Source organism: Scyliorhinus torazame, chromosome 17 (assembly GCF_047496885.1).
Source record: "Scyliorhinus torazame isolate Kashiwa2021f chromosome 17, sScyTor2.1, whole genome shotgun sequence".
Classification (NCBI taxonomy): domain Eukaryota; kingdom Metazoa; phylum Chordata; class Chondrichthyes; order Carcharhiniformes; family Scyliorhinidae; genus Scyliorhinus; species Scyliorhinus torazame.
In genome coordinates, this window is record NC_092723.1 from 64264666 (window position 1) to 64285804 (window position 21139).

Below are 21139 nucleotides of genomic sequence, written 5' to 3' on the forward strand. Positions count from 1 at the left end.
CATGTCCCTGGTGCTGTGAGGTAGCAATGCTAACCACTGTGCCACCGGGTATCTGGTAAGTCGGACCAAAAAGGTCACAGTGTCCTTTTTTATGTAAGAAAGGCTTTTATGGGAAAGGCTTTAAGTTCCTTCTCGATTTTTTTGTTTGTTAATTTATGAATGGTTACCCCCACCCCATACCAATTATTTGCTGTTTTAATTGATAAATACCAGAAATTGGGCAAATACAAAAGAGACAGAATAATAAAATGGCGAAGAATTAACAATAACCTTCTAAAATTTTCAAGGAGTTACAAGGTCTGAATTCTTAAGAATAGCAAGAGCCATCAATAATGGTTTGACTCAGGGTGAGAGTGTGGAGCTACTAAATGCCTGAAATAGTTTCTGTTTTATGTCCAAGCAAAATTCCATCCTTGGATTGCGAACACTGCAGGATTGCCCTGGAGTCTGCATGAATGAAGAATTAATTTGCTGGACTCTGCTGCGAACAACTTAGCTGAAAAAACAGGGAGGGTTTTTTAAAACTGCAGTTATTCATGTTTAGTACATTATTGGTTATTAGTTATAAAAATAATGGAATTAAGGAAAAAGGCACCTATGATGAATCCTCCAGGAAAATGTCACACCCATCCTGGCAAACATTCCTCCTTCAGAACTGTCTCTAGCCTCTAGGTTACAATTCTCTTCCCATGTTAGTGGTGCACTGAGGAAAAACTTTTGTCTATTTCCTTAGCTAGTAAATCCTAGAACAGGTTGTTAGTATGTTAGAATCATAGAATTTGCAGTGCAGGAGGCCATTCGGCCCATCACGTCTGCACCAGCCCTTGGAAAGAGCACCCTACACCCCACGCCTTCACCCTCTCCCCTTAACCCAGTAACCCCACCTAACCTTTTTGGACACTAAGGGTAATTTAGCATGGCCAATCCACCTAACCTGCACATCTTTGGACTGTGGAAGGAAACCGGAGCACCCGGAGGAAACCCATGCAGATACGGGGAGAACGTGCAGACTCCACACTGGCAGTGACCCAAGCCCGGAACTGAACCTGGGACCCTGGAGCTGTGAAGCAACTGTGCTACCGTGTTGCCAGGGGCTTATAGCTTGAGGAGGCGCCGCTCCACATCAAGTGTGGCTGACCAGCAGTTTCTTCTCCTTTTACCACCAGCCATTGGCATGTTTAGAAGGATTTGCAGGTTGACAACCCGTTTGACCGCGTTATGTACGCACCTTCCTTGGCCATCAAGTCTTGGGTGGGCCTTTGAACCCAGAGCTTCTGGCTCAGCGGCTGGAGTGCTACCCGCTGCACCACAAGATCTCCAGCCTCTAGGTAACTGGAATATTCAACAAATTGGGATAGATTTCAGCATGTACTCATCTGTATTTATAGTAAATGTAATTGGAAATTTATTGTAAGGGCAGCACGGTGGCACAGTGGTTGGCACTGCAGCCTCACAACACCAGTGACCCGGGTTCAATTTTGGGCTCGGATGACTGTATGGAGTTTGCACGTTCTCCCCATCTTTGGATTTCCTCCGTGTGGTACCCTCAATAATGACGCTTAGAGTGTAAACAGTAAAGAAGGCTTTAATAAACTAAGAACTAGACTAGAGCTGAGACGTGTGCTAACTGCTGCACTGCCCACAAGGCGAGTCCTTATATACGGCTCCCAGATGGGCGGAACTGGAGGCGGAGTTCCCCAGGGTTCCAAGCCCGGTCTTAAAGCGGACATCACCTTACATGATGACAAGGGTACAGTGTAACAGTAACCGTTCATCACACTCCGGATACTCCAGTTTCCTCTCACAGTCCAAAGATGTGCGGATTAAGTGGATTGGTCATGCTAAATTGCCCGTAGTGTCGAACGATTAGTTGGGATTAGTTACAGGATGGGGGAGTGGGGTCTTTCAGAGGTTCGGGGTAGACTCGATGGGCCAAATGCCCTCCTATTACACTGTTGGGGTAGCTTCGATGTAGCTTCAAGGTCCTTTTTAGAATGGTGTAAAGTCACTGGTGGGGCACCTATCTCATTGGCCAGCCCACTGCTAAAAGAAAATGCTCGAAGGAGATGTGGCAACAACACAAATATAATGAAACAAAATACTGTCGGAAAACAGCCAACAGGGCACTTAACGTTTCATAAGAGGAGAGAGTTAATCTCTGGGGGGTTAAATTTCATCTCGAACCAGGAGGGGGCGGTGAAGGCAGTGGATTCACTCTTGGCTGCATCGCGTACTCGTTGATTCTTTTTCTAATGACCAATCGGGGTCGGCTTTACTGACCGGCGGACCAATGGGATTGGAGTATTCGGCGGCGTGTGTTGCTGGGGCTGGGACGGGACAGCAGGTTCCAAACCAGGCTTTGCCCTGCTCTGAGCCCGGGGATAGGGTGTGTGTGGGGCAACCATGCCGTACTATGGCTCCGAGGAGACGGTGAAAGAGCTGAGGCGGAGCCTGTCCAACCCCAATGTCCAGGCCGACCGGCTCCGCTACCGGAATGTGGTGCTGAAGGTGATCCGGTTCATGAGCCAGGGCTTGGATGTCTCGGCGCTCTTCATGGAGATGGTGAAGGCCAGCGCCACCGTTGACATCGTCCAGAAGAAGTTGGTCTATTTGTACATGTGCACCTACGCTGCCCTGAAACCCAACCTGGCCCTTCTGGCCATCAACACTCTGCGGAAGGACTGCACTGACCCCAACCCCATGGTCAGGGGCCTGGCTCTCCGGAGCATGTGCAGCCTTAGGTCTGTTGACATCTTGAGTAATTGGTTTGTCAACCCCCCCCCCCAGGACTGGTCTGGAGCCTCCAGGAATCGAAAATCAATCTCGAGGACTGCTGTCTGGAACCCTGTAGTAAAAACATTTTTAAAAGATTGTTTTGGTGGCACAGTGGTTAGCACTGCTGCCTCCGCGCCAGGGACCCGGGTTCAATTCCGGCCTTGGGTGACTGTGGAATTTGCACGTTCTCCATGTGTCTGCGTGGGTTTTCTCCAGTTGTTCTGGTTTCCTCCCACAGTCCAAAGAAGAACAGGTTAGGTGGATTGGCCATGCTAAAATTGCTGCTTCGTGGCCAAAGGTAGGTGAGGTTATGGAGTTGGGGTTAGGATTAGGCCTTGGTGGGGTGTCTTTCAGGGGTCAGTGCAGAGTCAATTGGCTGAATTGCTGCCTTCTGCACTAGTGATTCTATGATTAATTTCCTTTGAGCATTTCCCTTTTTCAATATTTATAATTGACAGTCAAGTTTAACCCAGTTGAGTAATACATCTTTGCTTTTGAGGTGGCATAGGAAGGCAGTTTGTCACAAGGATGGACATGTTGGCTGGAGTATGGGTGTACGACCTGATGAAACCTCCAGGAATACGTTTAATTAGAGTTAACAACCCTATTTGAGTATTAGCCACTTAACACTCTGGACCCTGAATCCAAAACTTGTGGGTTCAAGTCCCAATCCAAAGCCTAAACCGTGAGGCTGGTACTCTGTTGCAGTCCTCAAGGAGCGCTGTGCAGTCAAAGATGTTGTCTTGTGGATGCGATATTACAGAGAGCTCTATTTGCCCTCTCAGGTGGACATTAAAATCCAATGACACTACTTTTAAGAGGAGCAGGTAAGCTCTCTTCGCTTATTCAATATTTACTCATTTATCAACATCCCCAAAACAGATTAAAGCCACCATTGTCCCAGATGACCATCGGCTGCTTTCCCCTTTCAGGGAGCTGATTAGTGGTGATTTAACCTGAGGATTACCGCACCTCAGTCGAGGGGCAAAGGTTGAGAAGGCCTTCATGAATAACCTCCGCTGGTACAGGAATTTAACCCGTGCTGTTGGCCTCGCACTGTACCGCAAACTAGCTGTCCAGCCAGCTGAGCTAAATCAGCCCCAGCAAAAAGAGATTATCTAACCACTGTCGCGTTACTGTTTGTGGGAACTAGCTGTGCACAAAGCAGCTGCTGTGTTTTCTGTATTGCAAAAGTGGCAGTAGAGTCAGTCATAGAGGTTTACAGCATGAAAACAGGCCCTTTGGCTCAACTTGTCCATGGGGCCCAGTTTTTACCACTAAGCTAGTCCCAATTGCCAGCATTTGGCCCATATCCCTCTATACCCATCTTTCCCATATAACTCTCTCAATGCTTTTTAAAAGACAAGATTGTACCTGCCTCAACAACTGCCTTTGGCAGCCCGTTCCAGACACTCCCAACCCTCTGTGAAAAAACTGCCTCAGGACCCTTTAGTATCTCTCCTCCCTCACCTTAAACCTATGCCCTCTAGTTTTAGACTCACTTACCTTTGGGAAGAAATTAAGTTGACTATCTACCTTATCTATGCCCCTCATTATTTTATAGACCTCTGTAAGATCATCCATAAACATCCCACCAGGGAACAAAGTCCCAGTTTATCCAGCCTCTCCTTATAATTCAAACCATCAAGTCCCGGTAGCATCCTAGTAAATCTTCACTCTTTCTAGTTTAATATCCTTTCTATAATAGGGTGACCATAACTGTACACAGTGTTCCAAGTGTGGCCTTACTAATGTCTTGTTCAACCACTTCAGCAAGATGTCCTAACTCCTGTATTCATGTTCTGACCAATAAAACCAAGCATGCCGAATGCCGCCTTCACCACCCTGTCCACCTGTGACTCCACTTTCAGGGAGCAATGAACCTGTACTCCTTGACCTCTTTGTTCTATAACTCTCCCCAACACCCTACCATTAGGGCGGCACGGTAGCACAGTGATTAGCACTGCTGCCTACAGTTTTGAGGACCCGGGTTCGATCCTGGCCCCGAGTCACTGTCTATATGGAGTTTGCACACACTTCCCGTCTCTGTGTGGGTTTCACCCCCACAACCAAAGATTTGCAGGTTAGATGGATTGGCCATGCTAAATTGTCCCTTAATTGGGAAAAAATAATTGGGTACCCTAAATTTTTTTTTTTTTTAAAAACACCCTACCATTAACTGAGTGGGTCCAGCCCTGGTTCGATCTACCAAAATGCATCACCTCCCATTTATCTGAATTAAACTCTCTGCCATTCATCAGCCCACTGACCCAATTGATCAAGATCCTAACCACCTTCACTGCCTACCCTGCCACCAGTCTTAGTGTCATCTGCAAACTTACTAACCATGCCTCCAAAATTCTCATCCAATCATTAATATAAATAACAGTGGACTCAGCACTGATCCCTGAGGCACACCGCTGGTCACAGGCCTCCAGTTTGAAAAACAACCCTCTGCAACCACAAAGTCTTCTGTCGTCCAGCCAGTTTTATATCCAATTATCTCCCATGAGATTTAACCTTGTGCAACAACCTACCATGAGGTACCTTGTCAAAGGTCCATGTAGACCACGTTGACTGCACTGCCCTCATCTACCTTCTTGGTTAGCCCTTCAAAAAACTCATTCAAATTTGTGAGACATAATTGTCCACTCACAAAGCCAGGCTGACTGTCCCTAATCAGTCCTTGCATCGCTAAATGCCTGTAGATCCTGTCTCTCAGAATACCTTCTAACAACCTACGCACCACAGACGCTAAGCTCACCGGTCTGTAGTTCCCAGGCTTTTCCTTGCGGTCCTTCTTAAAACAAAAGGCACAACATTTGCTACCCTCCAATCTTCAGGCACCTCACCTGTGGCTGTCAACGATTCAGATATCTCTGCTAGAAGACCCCCAATTTCCTCCCTAGCCTCCCACAACGTCCTGGGATACATTTCATCAGGTCCCAGGTATTTATCTACCTTGATGCGCTTTAAGACTTCCAGCAAAGTAGCTCATTAACTTCAAAATGGTTATGGATTACACAATGGTTAGCACTGCTGCTTCACAGCATCAGCACCCTGGATTCAATTCTGGCCTTGGTGACTGTGTGTGGAGTTTGCACTTTCTCCCCATATCTGCATGGGTTTCTTCCGGGTGCTCCAGTTTCTGACCACGGTGAGAAGATGTATAGGTTAGGTGGATTGGACATGCTAAATTGTCTCTAGTGTCCAGCGATGTGCTGGTTAGGTGAGGTTACAGGGAGAGGGCAGGGGAGTGGACCTAGGTAGGGTGCTCTTTCGGAAGGTTGGTGCAGACTTGAAGGGCCGAATGGCCTACTTCTGCACTGTAGGAATTCTGTGGTTTTATGGATTCCAGGTCCTGAGATTGTGAGAGGTGCTCTGGAACTGAATTTTAATTGTAGTGTGTGTGTGTGTTGCACATTAAATAGGGAATGATTTTCCTTGTCTACTAGTGAGATTGCAGACATGTTCTTTACCCATGCTGTTCCAGTTGCTATGAAATCTCCAAAAATGGAATGTATTTAAAATTAATTCCAGGTAGATCAATCATGATCGAATTGAATGTCAGCACAACTTTGGGCCTGAATGGCCTCCTCCTGTTCAGGATCGTTGAGAGTCTGAGTGAGTGATCTCTGTGTTTTGTTTAGAATGCCTGGTATAAGCGAATACATTCAACAACCAGTACTGAACGGATTGAGAGATAAAGCTTCCTATGTCAGGCGAGCAGCAGTCCTGGGATGTGCTAAAATGCAAACTTTTCAAGGAGATACAGAAGTTGGTAAATACAAAAACTTTTTGTTAAGTTTATTAACTGTTCCTTTTTATTAATGTATTTTACAGTGTTCATTGGGAAGATGCAGTATGCTCGATTATTTTAAACTGGAATGAATCGATTTTGTAATTACATGGGGGCAGCTCAGATTGGCTGTACACTGCAAGTGGGCGGCATGGTAGCACAGTGGGTAGCACTGTTGCTTCACAGCTCCAGGGTCCCAGGTTCGGTTCCTGGTTTGGGTCACTGTCTGTGTGGAGTCTGCATGTTCTCCCTGTGTCTGCGTCGGTTTCCTCCAGGTGCTCCGGTTTTCTCCCACAACTCCCGAAAGACGTGCTGTTTGATAATTTGGACATTCTGAATTCTCCCTCTGTGTACCCAAACTGCGGAATGTGGCGACTAGAGGATTTTCTCAGTAATTTCGTTGCAGTGTTAATGTAAGCCTACTTGTGACAAGAAAGATTATTATTATTCCTTTTGGTGAAATCAGGAGGTGTAACATGAACTGGTGATCCAAAAGTAGCTCTTCAGTCATTCTGACCAGAAGGGTTTTGAGCATGATTCCCTGATGTGAGTAAAGTTAATCAGTAGCCAACATAGCAACTGGAGAATATAAAACCTGGGGTAGGCCATTCAACTCCTTGAGTTTATTTTGCTATTCAGTGATATCATGGCTGATTGGCCATTGTGGCTAGTTCCCTACCTGCCTTGGTTTGTAACTCTTAATACCTTTGCCTAACACCAAAATTTCATTTTGAAATTGTTCAATTGACCTAACATCAACAGGTTGCCTCCAATTCCATGGGATCTTATTGGTGTTGACAGTCCGTTATATGGAACCTTATCAAATGCCTTCTGGAAGTTTATATAAGTAACATCCATTGCCACTCCCTTATCTATCTTTAGAGTCATAGAGTTTTTACAGCATCGTGTCCACATCGGCCATCAAGCACCTATCTACTAATCCCATTTTCCAGCAATTGGCCTTTAGCCTTGCATGCTATGGCATTTGAAGTGCTCATCTAAATGCTTTTTAAATGTTGTGAAGGTTCTTGCCTCTACCACCTTACAAGCTGTAAGTTCCAGATCCCAACCCCCCCCCCCCCCCACCATATTGTGGGTGAAAAGTTTTTTCCTCGCATCCCATCTAAACCTCCTGGATCATTACCTTACCTATGACTTCTGGTTATTGATCCCTCCACTAAAGGGAAAGGTTCCTTTCTATCTACCTTATCTATAGCCCTCATAATTCTGTGCACCTCAATCATCCTTCTCTGCTTTAAGGAAAACAACCCCAGCCTAACCAGCCTCTCTTCGTAGCTGAAACACTCCAGCCCAGGCAACAGCCTGATTAATCTCTGCACCCTGTTTAGTGCAATCACATTCTTCCTATAGTGTGGCGACCAGAATTGCACACAGCACTCTAGCTGTGGCCCAACAAGTGTTTTATACATCTTTGTTACATCCTCAAAAAGTCAGCTAAGTTTGTTAGACATGTCATCCCTTTTACAACTCCATCCTTGCTCTCAAATCAGCTCATATTTTTTGAAATGTTCAATAACGCTATCTGAAAAACAGAATCTATCAACTTCCCCACAACTACCATCAGACTAATAGCCCTGAAATTTCCTAGTTTATCTCTGTCCTTAAACAGTGGGTTGACATTGGCACTTTTCCAATCCTGGGGAAAATGTCTTAAGAGTTTTCGAAGATCATAACTAACACATCATCAATATTCATCAGGTGAATAGAACAGAATTCCTGCAATGCTGAAGGAGACCATTTGGCCCATGGAGTGTGCACGGACCCTTGGCAAGATCACCCCGCATGGGCCCACTCCCCCGCCATATCTCCATGACTGCAACTAACCTTTGGACACTATGGGGCAATTTTGCATGGCCAATACACCTAACCTGTATATCTATGGACGATGGGAGGAAATCAGAGCACCCGAATGAAACTCATGCAGACACGCAGAGAACATGCAATCTCCACACAGACAGACACCCAAGGTCGGATTTGTACCCGGCTCCCTGACGTAAGGCAGCGGGGCGACCCAATGTGCTGCCCTGTTGATGTGCCCAGCTCTAATCTCATTAGCTCCTCCATTGTTTTTCCTTGCGTGTATTGAATCTAATTAGTGCCTCCCTTTGTTTTTCTAATTTCATGAGTGTGTATTGCACTTAGTCACCTAACTTCTCTTAATATATGAAAAACCTTCTGCAAGTTGGCAGCTTTTGTCACTTACTTTGCATTACACATCTTCCCAATCCACAGCATCTCTACTGTTCTTTACTTTCGCACAGTTTAGTTTTATATTTTCACTTCCCAGGGTTATTTCATTACATGTGTAGAATTCTTGCCCTGTAAGGGATATGTACAGGTCTTGTGTCTGACCAAGTATTTTTTGAATACCTCCCATAGTTGTAACTGTGAGGAACTTGTGATCATACAATTTGACACTGAGGAGCATAAGGAGCTATTAATGCTTTGGCAATAGCCTGGTCACACAGCTAGGTTTGAAAATGTCTTAAAGGAGGAAAACAAGGTGGGGAGGCAAAGGGATTTAGGGAGGGAATTTCAGAGTTTAGTGCGTTAAGCAACTGAAGACACAGCTACCAATGTTGCAGTGATTAAAACTGTGGAGACTCAAGTTAGAGGAGTCGGAAGGTAAGGAGCTGGAGGATATTACAGGAATACGCAGTGGGCCTTCAAAGTCAGAGCATGGAGGAGGGGGAATTTCATTCAAAGCCTGCATTAGACCATTGCATATAATTTCCTGCTGAACTGGCTGTGTTTGTTAGGAATCTTAGAAGACTGAAGAGTGAAGAGATTTGGGATTGCTGTGTAGATTGTGTACATGTTTCCCCCACAGATGGGGCAGTGGTAAATGAGCTCTACGCCATGCTGCGTGATTTGGATCCCATTGTTATGGTGAACTGCTTGAGAGCGTTGGAGGAAATCTTGAAACATGAAGGGGGTGTCGTCATTAACAAGCCAATCGCACATCACCTTTTAAACAGGTTGGTTCAATCTGTTGCCTTGTCATATTTTAAATGTGTGTGGAAAAATACAACTTTGCTGCCCAGTATGGTGCTGGTTTTATGCTTTTTGCCCTTTATTGAATACTTTTATTTATTTATTTGTTTAGAATGAAAGACTTGGATCACTGGGGGCAGAGTGAAGTGCTAGCGTTCTTGGTTCGCTACAAGACCCGAACTGAAGATGAAGTGTTCACTATTCTGAATTTACTCGATAGTTTTCTCAAGAGCGGTCAGCCTAATGTTGTCATGGCGACCACCAAACTTTTCCTCATCCTGTCTGAAGACTTCCCCAACGTGCAGATGGACATTCTGGAACGGGTTAAAGGGCCTCTGCTGGCGATCTGCACCTCTGAGTACCATGAGCTGTGTTTCCTGGGCTTGTGTCACACACGCGAGATCCTTCGTAGCTTGCCTGGGCACTTCAGTGGGCATTACAAGAAGTTCTTCTGCACGTACTCTGATCCAAATTACATCAAATACCAGAAGATGGAAATTCTGAGGGACCTGGTGAATGATGAGAATGTCCAGCAGATACTTGAAGAGCTTCAGACCTACTGCACAGATGTTTCTGTAGAGCTCGCCCAGATGGCCATTTTAAATATAGGTATCATCCATTTCTTTATTTGCACATCTATTAACCCGGTCCTGCTGTTCTCTAGACCCATCAGATACTTCCCTAAAAACATTCAAATACTACCCCCGATTTTGTATTGAGGTAAAAAGCAAGATTTTCTTTTGTTTATTTAAACCAGTAATGGGACAAATCTGCATTGAAAACACTGCGTTGCAGTATTTATTCAAAGGTGCAGCCCCACTACTGTGCCACAGTAGGCGGGGGGGGGGGGGCCGTGTAAGAGGCCTTAACCTGCTCTATTTTTGACATGAGCATGTTCACCTGGTTCTGGTGGCACCTAGGTTTTCCCAGGAAACACCATTTTGGTTCTGATGATGGTGCAGAAAACTGCGACTCAGAGGTCCTGATCATGAAAAATGCTACAGCCAGTTTCCCAGCAGCTGGATTGCAGGGACATGCCACTGAATCCCTGTGACTTCTCAAATGGTAATCACCAACAGACTAGCCATCCTTCATAGAATCCCTGCAGTGCAGAAGGAGGCCATTCAGTCCATCGAGTCTGTACTGACTCTTTGAAAGACCACCATACCTAGGCCCAATCCCTCGACCTATTCCAGCGACTGCACCCTAGGGGGCAATTTAGTATGGCCAATCCACCTAACCTGTACACCTCTGGAAACCCGGGGAGACACTGCGAGAATGTGCAAACTCCACACAGGCAGTCACCCGAGGCCGGATTTGAACCCGGGTCCCTGCCGCTGTGAGGCAGTCGTGCTAACCACTACCACTGTGCCATCCTTGTGCCATTTCTCAACTGCCAGAGAAATCTCACGTTTGCCCACTAAGTAGCATGCAACTTCATTGGCATTTATACCGTTAGGTTCCTGCTGGTGGTGCTACTGAGCTATCTATATTCATTCAACAGTACCGCCCACAGGAGAACTTGGTACTGCCACTCCTGTGTAAATACAATGTTTTGATTTATAGTCTTCATTCATCTGCTAATGTGCGAAATATAATAGAACATACAGTGCAAAAGGAGGCCATTCAGCCCATCGAGTCTGCACCGACCCACTTAAGCCCTCACTTCCACCCTATCCCCGTAACCCAATAACCTCTCCTAACCTATCATCGGTTCAGAATCCAAGGATTTGTAATTCTGATTAATCATGAGGCATGGATCTTGATAGTTTGGTTGTCATGTTTGATAAGTCAGTTTCCATTACTTAAGGCCCTCTATCAAATCTCCTGTACTGAACTCTGTTGTAGATAGCCTAACGTAATAATAACCTTTATTGTCACAAGTAGGCTTCCATTAACACTGGAGTTCCGTTTCTTGACTGAAATGTATTCATTTGATAACAAAGTCTCTAAGTTGTGCTGTAAATTTGGGGAATTGGTTTTTAAATCTGGAGGTGACTGACATTGCAAGATCATTATATTTCAGGAAGACAATTTAGCCCATCAATGGAGGTGGAACCTATAACTCTCCTCATTGCAACATTGAATTATGACTTAAATGATTCCAGGCTTTTGCACCCACTAATGGATTGAGCACTCCAACCCTGGCGTCAATCCTAAATTTATTGTTCTTAGTCTGAAGTTTTAATTTTTTTTAAATACTTTTTCTATGCCATTAGCTATCTCAGAATTTCTATAAGATCCCTCCTTTAATGGGAAGGCAGAGCGCATAGTGGTATTGTTACTGGACTAATAAACCAGAGACCCATGGTAATACCCTGGGATCTGGGTTCCAATTTGAATTAAATTTTTTAAAATCTGGAATCAAAAGTCTAATGAGGTGGCGCAGTGGGTAGCACTGCAACTTCATGGCGCTGAGGTCCCAGGTTCAATCCCGGCTCTGGGTCACTGTCCGTGTGAAGTTTGCGCATTCTCCCGGGTTTCGCCCCCACAACCCAAAGATGTGCAGTGTAGGTGGATTGGCCACGCTAAATTGCCCCTTAATTGGAAAAATGAATTGGGTATTCTAGACTTGAAAATAAAATAAATTTAATGAGGACTATGAAACCATTGGTCGATTATCGTAAAAAGCCATTTGGTTCACTATTGTCCTTTGGAGAAGGAAATCTATCATCCTTATGGCCTAAGTGTGACTCCAGATCCACAGCGATGGACTAGACTCTTAAATGCCCTCTGAAATGGCAGAACAGGCCGCCAATCATTGCAAGGGCAATTAGGGATTGGCAATATGCACACGTCCCATGAATTTAAAAAAACGTCTCGCCTCCAGGTTGAAAAGTGCAATTCTCTCCAGTTTTTTCCCACAGCTCCTGAGGAAACTAAGGGCCGGTCTCCTCATTCTTTGTTGCGCAACTTGATTGTTTCCCTTATTCTCATAGTCACACTTTTTGCATCCTCTGTCTACCTAGGTTAGTACCACAGCAGGTGAAGTAACACATTATTAACATTATTAACCAAACTGGATTCCTTCTCTTATTGCTGTATTGAGGCACTTTTTGCATGTTTTTTTATTCCTCTAATAATCTGCCCTAACCCCATCAAAGGATTCCATTTTCTATTGAGGTCACCCTCTACCAACTCTTGCAGGTGGACTGTGCTACTCACCCTCTTTCCATTCAATCATGGCTGATATTTTTCTCATCCTCATTCTCCTGCCTTCTCCACATAACCCCTGATATTATTAGTCAAGAACCTATCTATCTCTGTCTTAAAGACACTCAGTGATTTGGCCTCCACAGCCTTCTACGGCAAAGCATTCCACAGATTCACCACCCTCTGGCTGAAGAAATTCCTCCTCATCTCGGTTTTAAAGAATTGTCCCTTTAGTCTGAGATTGTGTCCTCTGGTTCTAGTTTTTCCTACAAGTGGAACACCCTCTCCACGTCCACTCTATCCAGGCCTTGCAGTATCCTGTAAGTTTCAGTAAGATCCCCTTCATCCTTCTAAACTCCCAACGAGTACAGACCCAGAGTCCTCCACCGTTCCTCATACGACAAGTTGTTCATTCCAGGGTTCATTCTTGTGAACCTCCTCTAGACCCTTTCCAAGGCCAGCTAGTTGAGATCAGCTAACTTTGCACAGTCTGGGGATCAAAGTTGGAAATTCTTATTTCTCTAGAGCTGTGTGGAATTTGCAAGTTCTCCCCACGTCTGCGTGGGTTTTCTCTGGATGGTCCGATTTCCTCCCACAGTCCAAAGATGTGTAGATTAGGTAGATTGGCCATGATACAAATTGTCCCTTAGTGTTCAGGGTTAGGTGGAGTTACGGGAAAGGGTGGGGAAGTTGATCTAGATAGGGTGCTCTTTCAGAGGGTCGGTGCAGACTTGATGGGCCAAATGGCCTCTTTCTACATTGTAGGGATTCTGTGATGATTGAGTGAATTATTCACTGGCCTAACCAGCTGAGCCATTGACAGAACTTAAGTTTATTTTAGCTATCATCCTATTAACTAAAAGAGAACTTCAGGCAGGCGGCACAAATGCTGTAGATGGGGCTTTTGGGTTAAAATGAAAAGTGGAATCTTCTGAAGAATGATACAGGGAACCTCTCCCAACAGTTTAATTATATGTTCTCCTTCCCAGGTCGAATTGCACGGACATACAGTGAAAGGTGTGTGGTGATTTTGACAGGGCTGTTGGGCCTCAAGCAGGAACATATTACTTCAGGTATAATGCTGTTCCAGTTTTCGCCATCAATCTCTGCCCAATTTATCGGCATTAAACTTATCTCTCTCTTTGTCTTCAGCTGTCATTCAAACTTTTCGTGACCTTGTATGGCTGTGTCCCCAGTGTACGGTGACTGTATGTCAGGCACTACCAGGCTGCGAGGAGAACATTCAAGACAGTGAGGTAGGCTAACGGGGATGTAATAGCAAATTATGTTTTTATTTTGGCCTGCATAGGCTTTTAACTTTTTGCGTAAGTACTGAACCATGCAGACCTGAAATGTCCCAACTTCAAACCTTAGCTAATCTCAAGACAGGTTAATGCATTTGATCTTGTTGTCCCCAGGCTGGGGTAAAGTCTGTGGCTCAAAGGGCCAACCTGTTCACTATGCTTTTAGAATTCACGTGGCTATCAGACAAGACCTAGATTGGGTTACCCCCATGATCTCTCGCTTACCAATACACTGAGGAGTCAAAGAAGAAATTGAATAGCATTTGAATGGGTTGCTACAGAAAAGCTTAGCCCTTGGAGACTTGCAGGATTTAAAGTAAAGCTTTAAGGAAGGTTTGTTTCGAAACAAATTAACTAAAGCTCTGTTCTTCCCTCCACCCCTCCCTCCCCTCCTCAACCAGGGGAAACAGGCCCTTATCTGGCTTCTCGGGATGCATGGAGAGCAAGTTCCCAATGCTCCTTACGTCTTGGAGGAGTTTGTGGACAGTCTGAAAATGGAGACCTCTGCAACAGTGAAGCTGGAGCTGCTCACAGCGATGGTGCGCCTGTTCCTGAGCCGCCCAGCTGAATGTCAAGACATGTTGGGCAGACTGCTTTATTATGTTATCGGTATGGATTGTGTGAATGCTCTGGGTTTTGGGGTAGTTGGGGGGGGGCGGTGAGATAAAGGGGAGAGGAGGAATATACCTTCCTGCCTCCCTGTCCTAAAGGCCATGATTCTTGCTTGGTGTTTGGTTCCATAGTTGCCTGGCATTGATGGACTTTGGTCAATATGTGAACGGGTCTTGGGCAGGGTAAGTTGAAGATTCAGTAAGGTGGTTGCAGTGGGAAATAACTTCAGGTATATAACTCTGCAGAAGTTTCACTTCATTATTGAGTTATTGTTTTGGATAACAGTTGCAAATTGGTGTCTTTTGTTACTTGCAGCCATGTTTCTTTGAGACTCCGTTGTAGTGGAGCCTGTACTGGGGGGAGGAATGGGAGCTATTGTTTAGAAAATGTGAGATCCTTGATGCGGAGGCGTTGTTGATGTGTGGCTTTACATTGTTGGCAAGTTCATGTTCGATGAGTCTGTACTTTGAGATGAGCAGCAACTACACAGGAGGCAAAGGATGAAGTGAGGAGTGGGCTGTGTTTTGTCATTTCAAGGTATTTAAAAGGGCTGAAAAGCATAAGAGTGCCTGATTCACAGTACTCCTCTCACTGTTGATGTAAAAACGTAGTTACACAGTAAGGAAATCTTAGTTACTGCTTAGTTTAAAAAGTGAATTTCAGGTCTACCTTCTCTGGCCTGTCACACCACCTCATCAATGGAAATGCGTTCTTAGTGCCAAAAAACGAGTCCAGTGCACTTTGAGTGGAAGTTGCGAACCTGGTTAGCCTTTGAGGTAACTGAATTACACAAAACCGGGTGCTGTTGAAATAACACTAAAGCTTTCCTGACAGATCTTGGAATGTTATTCAGAATGAGCAAAGCCTACATTAGGTTCCTATGAATTTCAAGCTATAATTTACATAGTCATTCCTGTTGACACTTTGGGTGCGATTCTCCCCCAATATTTTGAAGTTAATTTGTGGCCGGTTTTTCACAGCGAGTTTCCCACCGCTATTCAATGACTCTTAGTCACTTTTTTGGGGCCCTGGGGAATTTCTCACCGGTTTAGCCCAGACTTCAAATTTCTTTTCGCACTGGGAGCTGAACTCCGAGATCGGGCTGCCATTTTGAAAGGGTGTCCCGATTTCTAAGTGAGGGTGTCCCGATTTCTAAGTGAGCTTGTGCGTCCCCCACACCTCCCATCCATGGGCAATGTCACTCCCTCTTCCCCCCACCCCCCCCCCCCCCCCCCCCGCACACACACACACACACACATGGACACTACCCCACCCATCACCCACCCAACCTCCCGGAGGCTCCTACTTACCTGCCCTGCACTTTCCCATCCTTCAAACTCCACCCTCATTTCATGGGCATGGACCCCCTGGCCCTTGGAAGTGCCACCCTGACACCTGGGCACCCTTGCACTGCCACTCTGGCACCCAAGCAGTGCTCCTGCTGGCTTGGCTGTGCCATTCGGGCACCTTGGCAGTGCCAGGGTGGCAGTGTCAAAGTGCCAGCACATTCAAGGAGGAGGACCAGGGGGCCACCTGCACTTGGTGTAACCACCCAGGGGTCTCTGCTGGCCTGGGAGCCCCTGCCTGTTGCACGTTTGTTTGGATCAGCACTAATCGGAGCTTGGCTGCAGCCTCCCTGGGGAGGTCGGTGAATCAAAGGAAGACATTGAATCCCGCGCAGGTCGGTCGTAAATAGGGAGGCACGAAGCCTGTCAGGAGGCTCGCTGCAGATCTTTCCTGGCATTCTCCGGCCGCATTACGCTCAAACGAGAGCACTACGCAGCTGGAGAATCCGCCCTGCGCTGTTTTTCAAATTTGTAGCTTTCTACCTCCCTGGGGATCAAATCCTGACTGATTTTATTGCCCTTTATTATGCAAAGCTTAATTGTAGCATCCCCATCTCGAGATGTCGAGACGGGGATCATAGATCATAGAATTTACAGTGCAGAAGGAGGCCATTCGGCCCATCGAGTCTGCATCGGCTCTTTGGAAGGAGCATCCTACCCAAGGTCCACACCTCCACCCTATCCCCATAACCCAGTAACCCCACCCGGCACTAAGGGCAATTTTGGACACGAAGGGCAATTTATCGTGGCCAATTCACCTAACCTGCACATCTTTTGGACTGTGGGAGGAAACCGGAGGAAACCCACGCAGACACGGGGAGAACGTGCAGACTCCGCACAGACAGTGACCCAAGCCAGAATCGAACCTGGGACCCTGGAGCTGTGAAGCGATTGTGCTAACCACTATGCTACCGGATGCTACAATTGCATCTTGGCAACAGCAAACCCTTCACATTGGCAATCAAATATGGAGTTGCTTTAGTCTGTGTAGTTCAGCTACTCGCTGGATAACCTCAATGAACCTTTGCTTCATCCGTAGATTTTCCAGCACTTGGCATTCAAGACTGTTTTAATATCAGCATAACGTAAATGCACCATATCCCACATGACCAAAGGCTGCTTTTCCCTTTGAGGGAGAGAACTAACCAGTAATGATTTAACCTGAGGATCACCACACCTCAGGCAAGGGGCAAGGTTGAGAAGGCAGGGAATTCATGAATAACCTCAGCCGGTATAGGAATTGAACCTGGACTGCTGGCGTCGCTCTGCACCACGACTCCGCTATCTAGCCAAGTAGCTAAAACCGGCATATGTCAGCATATACAACAATTGATGACAACGGATATCATAGCCGGTGCTGTTTCTTGCTAGACTTTCACATGCATATATTTACTGAATGTCTTCGATCGACTATTTCAATGCAGCTGGTTATCAAATCTGACAATTCATTGGATTTATGGCTCAGTTAGTGTATTTACCAATCAGCTGCTGGTTTTCTAAGATTACCTACGATATATGTTTCTATTCTCATCTCGGATATTTATTGATTTTTTTTGACAGAGGATGAGCTGGATATGGCTGTGCGTGATCGTGGATTGCTGTATTACCGGCTGCTTCAGCAAGGGGTTGAAGAGGTCAAGCGGGTAGTCTGTGGACCGAGATCAGATCCATCCTTGGATATTATTAGTGGTCAAGCCAATGAGACAGTCAATGCCTGGACCAAAGACTTTAACACACTGATACCAATCTATGGTCAAGAACAATGGGATCGCTTAACAGCACAGAAAGGGGACTCCTTAGAAATCCTGCAGCTGTCAGCAGTGAAGTCAGATGAGACAGGTAAGGAGTTCATACAATTTTGCTCCACGCCAGAATTGCTTACAAATCAACTTCCTTTATTATGGCATGTCACCCATGCATCAGACTTGTGTTTATCTGTTTGCATGTCCCTGTCCCTCAGGCCTTCCATTTCTGACATTGGGTTATTACTAATTCCACCAGCCGTGGCAGCTCCTCCACTCACGGCGACCTGCCCTTTGGATCTCTCTCCTATCATCACGTTGCCTTCCTATTTTTCTTCATGCCATCTAAAGCTCTTCAAGTTCCAACTCTTGGGACTGTGATTTCAGTCCATCAAATATCTTCTACTCAGTGGCGTATTGTCAATATCTTTCATTTGAGGGGTTATTTGTAAATGAAAGTTATTAGACTGGTGTCACCGGTTTCAAGTTCATTTGAGAAATATTTGCTCCAGGTATGAAATTTAACATCAGTTTAGCAGCACATTTATTGTTAGAACATATAAACCAGTCAGAGTAATCTCACCAGTCACTGCAGTCATTCTCCTTTAACTACACATATCCCTGTATAATTTTGAGTAAGGTTTATTGTTCAATGTTGACCATCAGCGGACATTGGATCTCGTACTGAACTGCTGCACTGAAACTGATATATTCCTCAACAAGTGATTGTCTGGGGGACTGATGAGTGTGTTTTACCTGGTGCTCCTGCATATGCAGAATTGCTGGAGGGGAAGCCTTTTACAAACTGCTTCACTGATCAATACTTAATGTGAAGCAGATGTAATTTTAGGTTTTATCCATGGCTTTTGTGCAGACACTTTGGCATACCTGCCTGAAGTGTTGATTTTGTGCTGTTCATATGCCATCGGAACTCAGTAACAGTTTTTTTAAAATTAAGGGGTAATTTAGCATGGCCAATCCGCCTAGCCTGCACATCTTTGGTTGTGGGGTGAAACCCACACAAACACGGGAAGAACGTGCAAACTCCACACTGACAATGACCCAGAGCCGGAGAACTCGGTAACAGTATGGCATGGTTCTCTGATGTATTCATGGTCCCCAAGGCGCTGTGCACCTTTTAATACATTCTGCTGGTTCTGCGCTGAATATTTGACGAGTCACATTTGCAGTAAGAGAAAGTGCCTTGTTTAAAAGTTTTAAATGTCCAATATTCCAAACTTCAAGTGGGGAGTGGTGGTATCTATGTTAAGCAGTATAGACTAGAAAGTCCCAGATTTGGTTTGATTGTGCTGAGTTAACTGATCTGAGTTGGGACAAAACGCTGGACGCTAAACTGTGCTAAGGAGGGCAACAAATATGTTGATCACGGGTGGTGCAATGGTTAGCACTACTACCTCACGGTGTCAAGGACCCGGGTTCGATCCCGGCCCTGGGTCACTCCCCGTGTCTGCATGGGTCTCACCCCCACAACCCAAAGATCTGCAGGGTAGGTGGATTGGCCATGCTAAATTGCCCCTTAATTGGAAACATTTTTTTAAAAATAGGCTGATCATTATCCACTGACTCCTATTGGAAAAGCGCTTGGGTGCAGACTTCAGGTGAGGATGGACTTTGTTGTGATGGCCCCTATCGTTGAATACCCTTCTGACAAATTCTGCCCTTCAGAATAGGCGAGAAAACGGATTTCCTTCTCCAGTAATGGGCTTTGTTTCATATGGTCTGCATGTTCTTTTGTATTGATTTTGTTTTTTGTTTACTATATAAATGTTTGTGTTTTCATTTCTATCAAGGCACAAACCCAGAACAAAGGGAAGAGATGGTCCTGGACTCTGGATCAGTCCGTTTGAAGACCAGTGCCCATCTGTCGGCAGAGCAGTTTGAAGAGCACTGGACCCGTCTGGAAGCTGCTAAAGTTGTGACCCTGGACTGGCACAAAGACCCATCTCCTGATGCCATCCAGTCTGCTTTTCAGTTTGTTCACATCCAGTCTGTTGCAATTAGCCGAAGAGGAGCACAACTCTGGAAGGCCTACCTGTTTGCCAGAAATGAGACTGGGTCACTGTTTTTAATTGAGCTGTTAATTGCAAAAGACAAAGGGGACATACAAGTTACCATTAAGCAGGAGAATAGCAGCGAAGAGCTGCTCAACAATTTCACTACTGTTGTTAAGTCCATAATACAGGCCTTGGATGAAAGGTTAGACCTTGAATACATTTCAGTAGCTGCAGGAGAAGAATGCTCTCCTAACTGAGATACAACCAATTTCTCTTTCGTTTGTTAATGCTGTACGATGTTGCTGGAGTAGAATAATTTCAGTGTTTGCCTGTCTGGCTGGAACTGCAGAAGTGATTAATCTTGTAAAATAGTCTGAAATGTTTTCATTTTATAAATACAATTTTATTTTTGAAGTACAAGACACATTGGTGAAATAATTGATAGAAGCTAATTAATAACGAGACCAGTAAATACTTTGTTCAAAGTTCTAACTGAGTTTAGTCCAAGGAACCCATGTTATTAGGCGTGTGCAAGTGCAACTTTTTATTTGATAAATTTAGAGTACCCAAATCACTTTTTCCAATTAGGGAGCAACTGAGTGTGGCCACCCACCTACCCTGCACATCTTTGGGTTGTGGGGGTGAGACCCATGCAAACATGGGGAGAATGTTCAAACTCCACACGGACAGTGACCCAGGCCGGGATTGAACTAGGGCTCTCGGTGCCATGAGGCTGCAGTGCTAACCACTGTGTCACTGTGCTGCCGCTGTGTAGGTGCAACTGAGGTGCAAATAACTTCCTCTGAGGAGCTGATATGTTCATTTCTAAACCACCTTTCACTATTTTTGGCTAACTCATTTTACAAAGGAAAATAAAACGTCAAACGTTTGCAAGCGAACAGCAGGTGAGATTTGTGGTTACTTAATCTGAATTAGTGAGGCTGGTTGATGGATGAATGTTTGCCAGGATATCAGGTGTACCCTTTTGCTCTTTGAATAGTATCATGGGACTTTTTACATCCCCCTAAACAGGCAGCCTTGCTCTGTTTAATATCTCATACAAAGTATGGCATCTTCAACAATACGTACACCTTTATTGCTGCACAGAAGAATCTATGCTCAATACAAGGATTATATTTTCAACCCTCTGACTTGGAGATGAGAGTACTATTGCCAAACTGACATTAGAACTCCGCTTGTACAGATGATCTTCGGCAGCTCCTTGGGTGGCTTTGTAGCTAAATGCATGACTCCACATAGAGCAGACTCATGATATGCTGGTTTGATCCTCGGTTTGTACAGGTACAACAACTTTTCCTTCCTGCAGCTCTCAGCAAACCAGCCAGGCACTTTTCAGCTGCTCTCTCAAACTGAAACT

General features: G+C 45.3%; 1 protein-coding gene across 5 annotated transcripts; it reads left to right on the plus strand.

The window, feature by feature from the left end:
- Window positions 1-2312: 2312 nt before the first annotated feature.
- Window positions 2313-20175, plus strand: ap4b1 (adaptor related protein complex 4 subunit beta 1). Of its 5 annotated transcripts, none has more exons than XM_072480544.1 (9): window positions 2314-2741; window positions 6426-6556; window positions 9426-9573; window positions 9702-10198; window positions 13732-13815; window positions 13895-13998; window positions 14448-14655; window positions 17565-17843; window positions 19558-20175. In XM_072480544.1, the coding sequence occupies exons 1-9, from the start codon at window positions 2404-2406 to the stop codon at window positions 20016-20018; spliced, it is 2250 nt and encodes a 749-aa protein (XP_072336645.1). In that variant the 5' UTR covers window positions 2314-2403; the 3' UTR covers window positions 20019-20175. The 5 variants fall into 5 exon arrangements, with proteins under 5 accessions (XP_072336646.1, XP_072336645.1, XP_072336647.1 ...); XM_072480546.1 differs by having other exon boundaries at window positions 2314-2600; XM_072480547.1 differs by lacking the exon at window positions 2314-2741 and adding an exon at window positions 2772-3073.
- The last annotated feature ends 964 nt before the right edge of the window (window positions 20176-21139 follow it).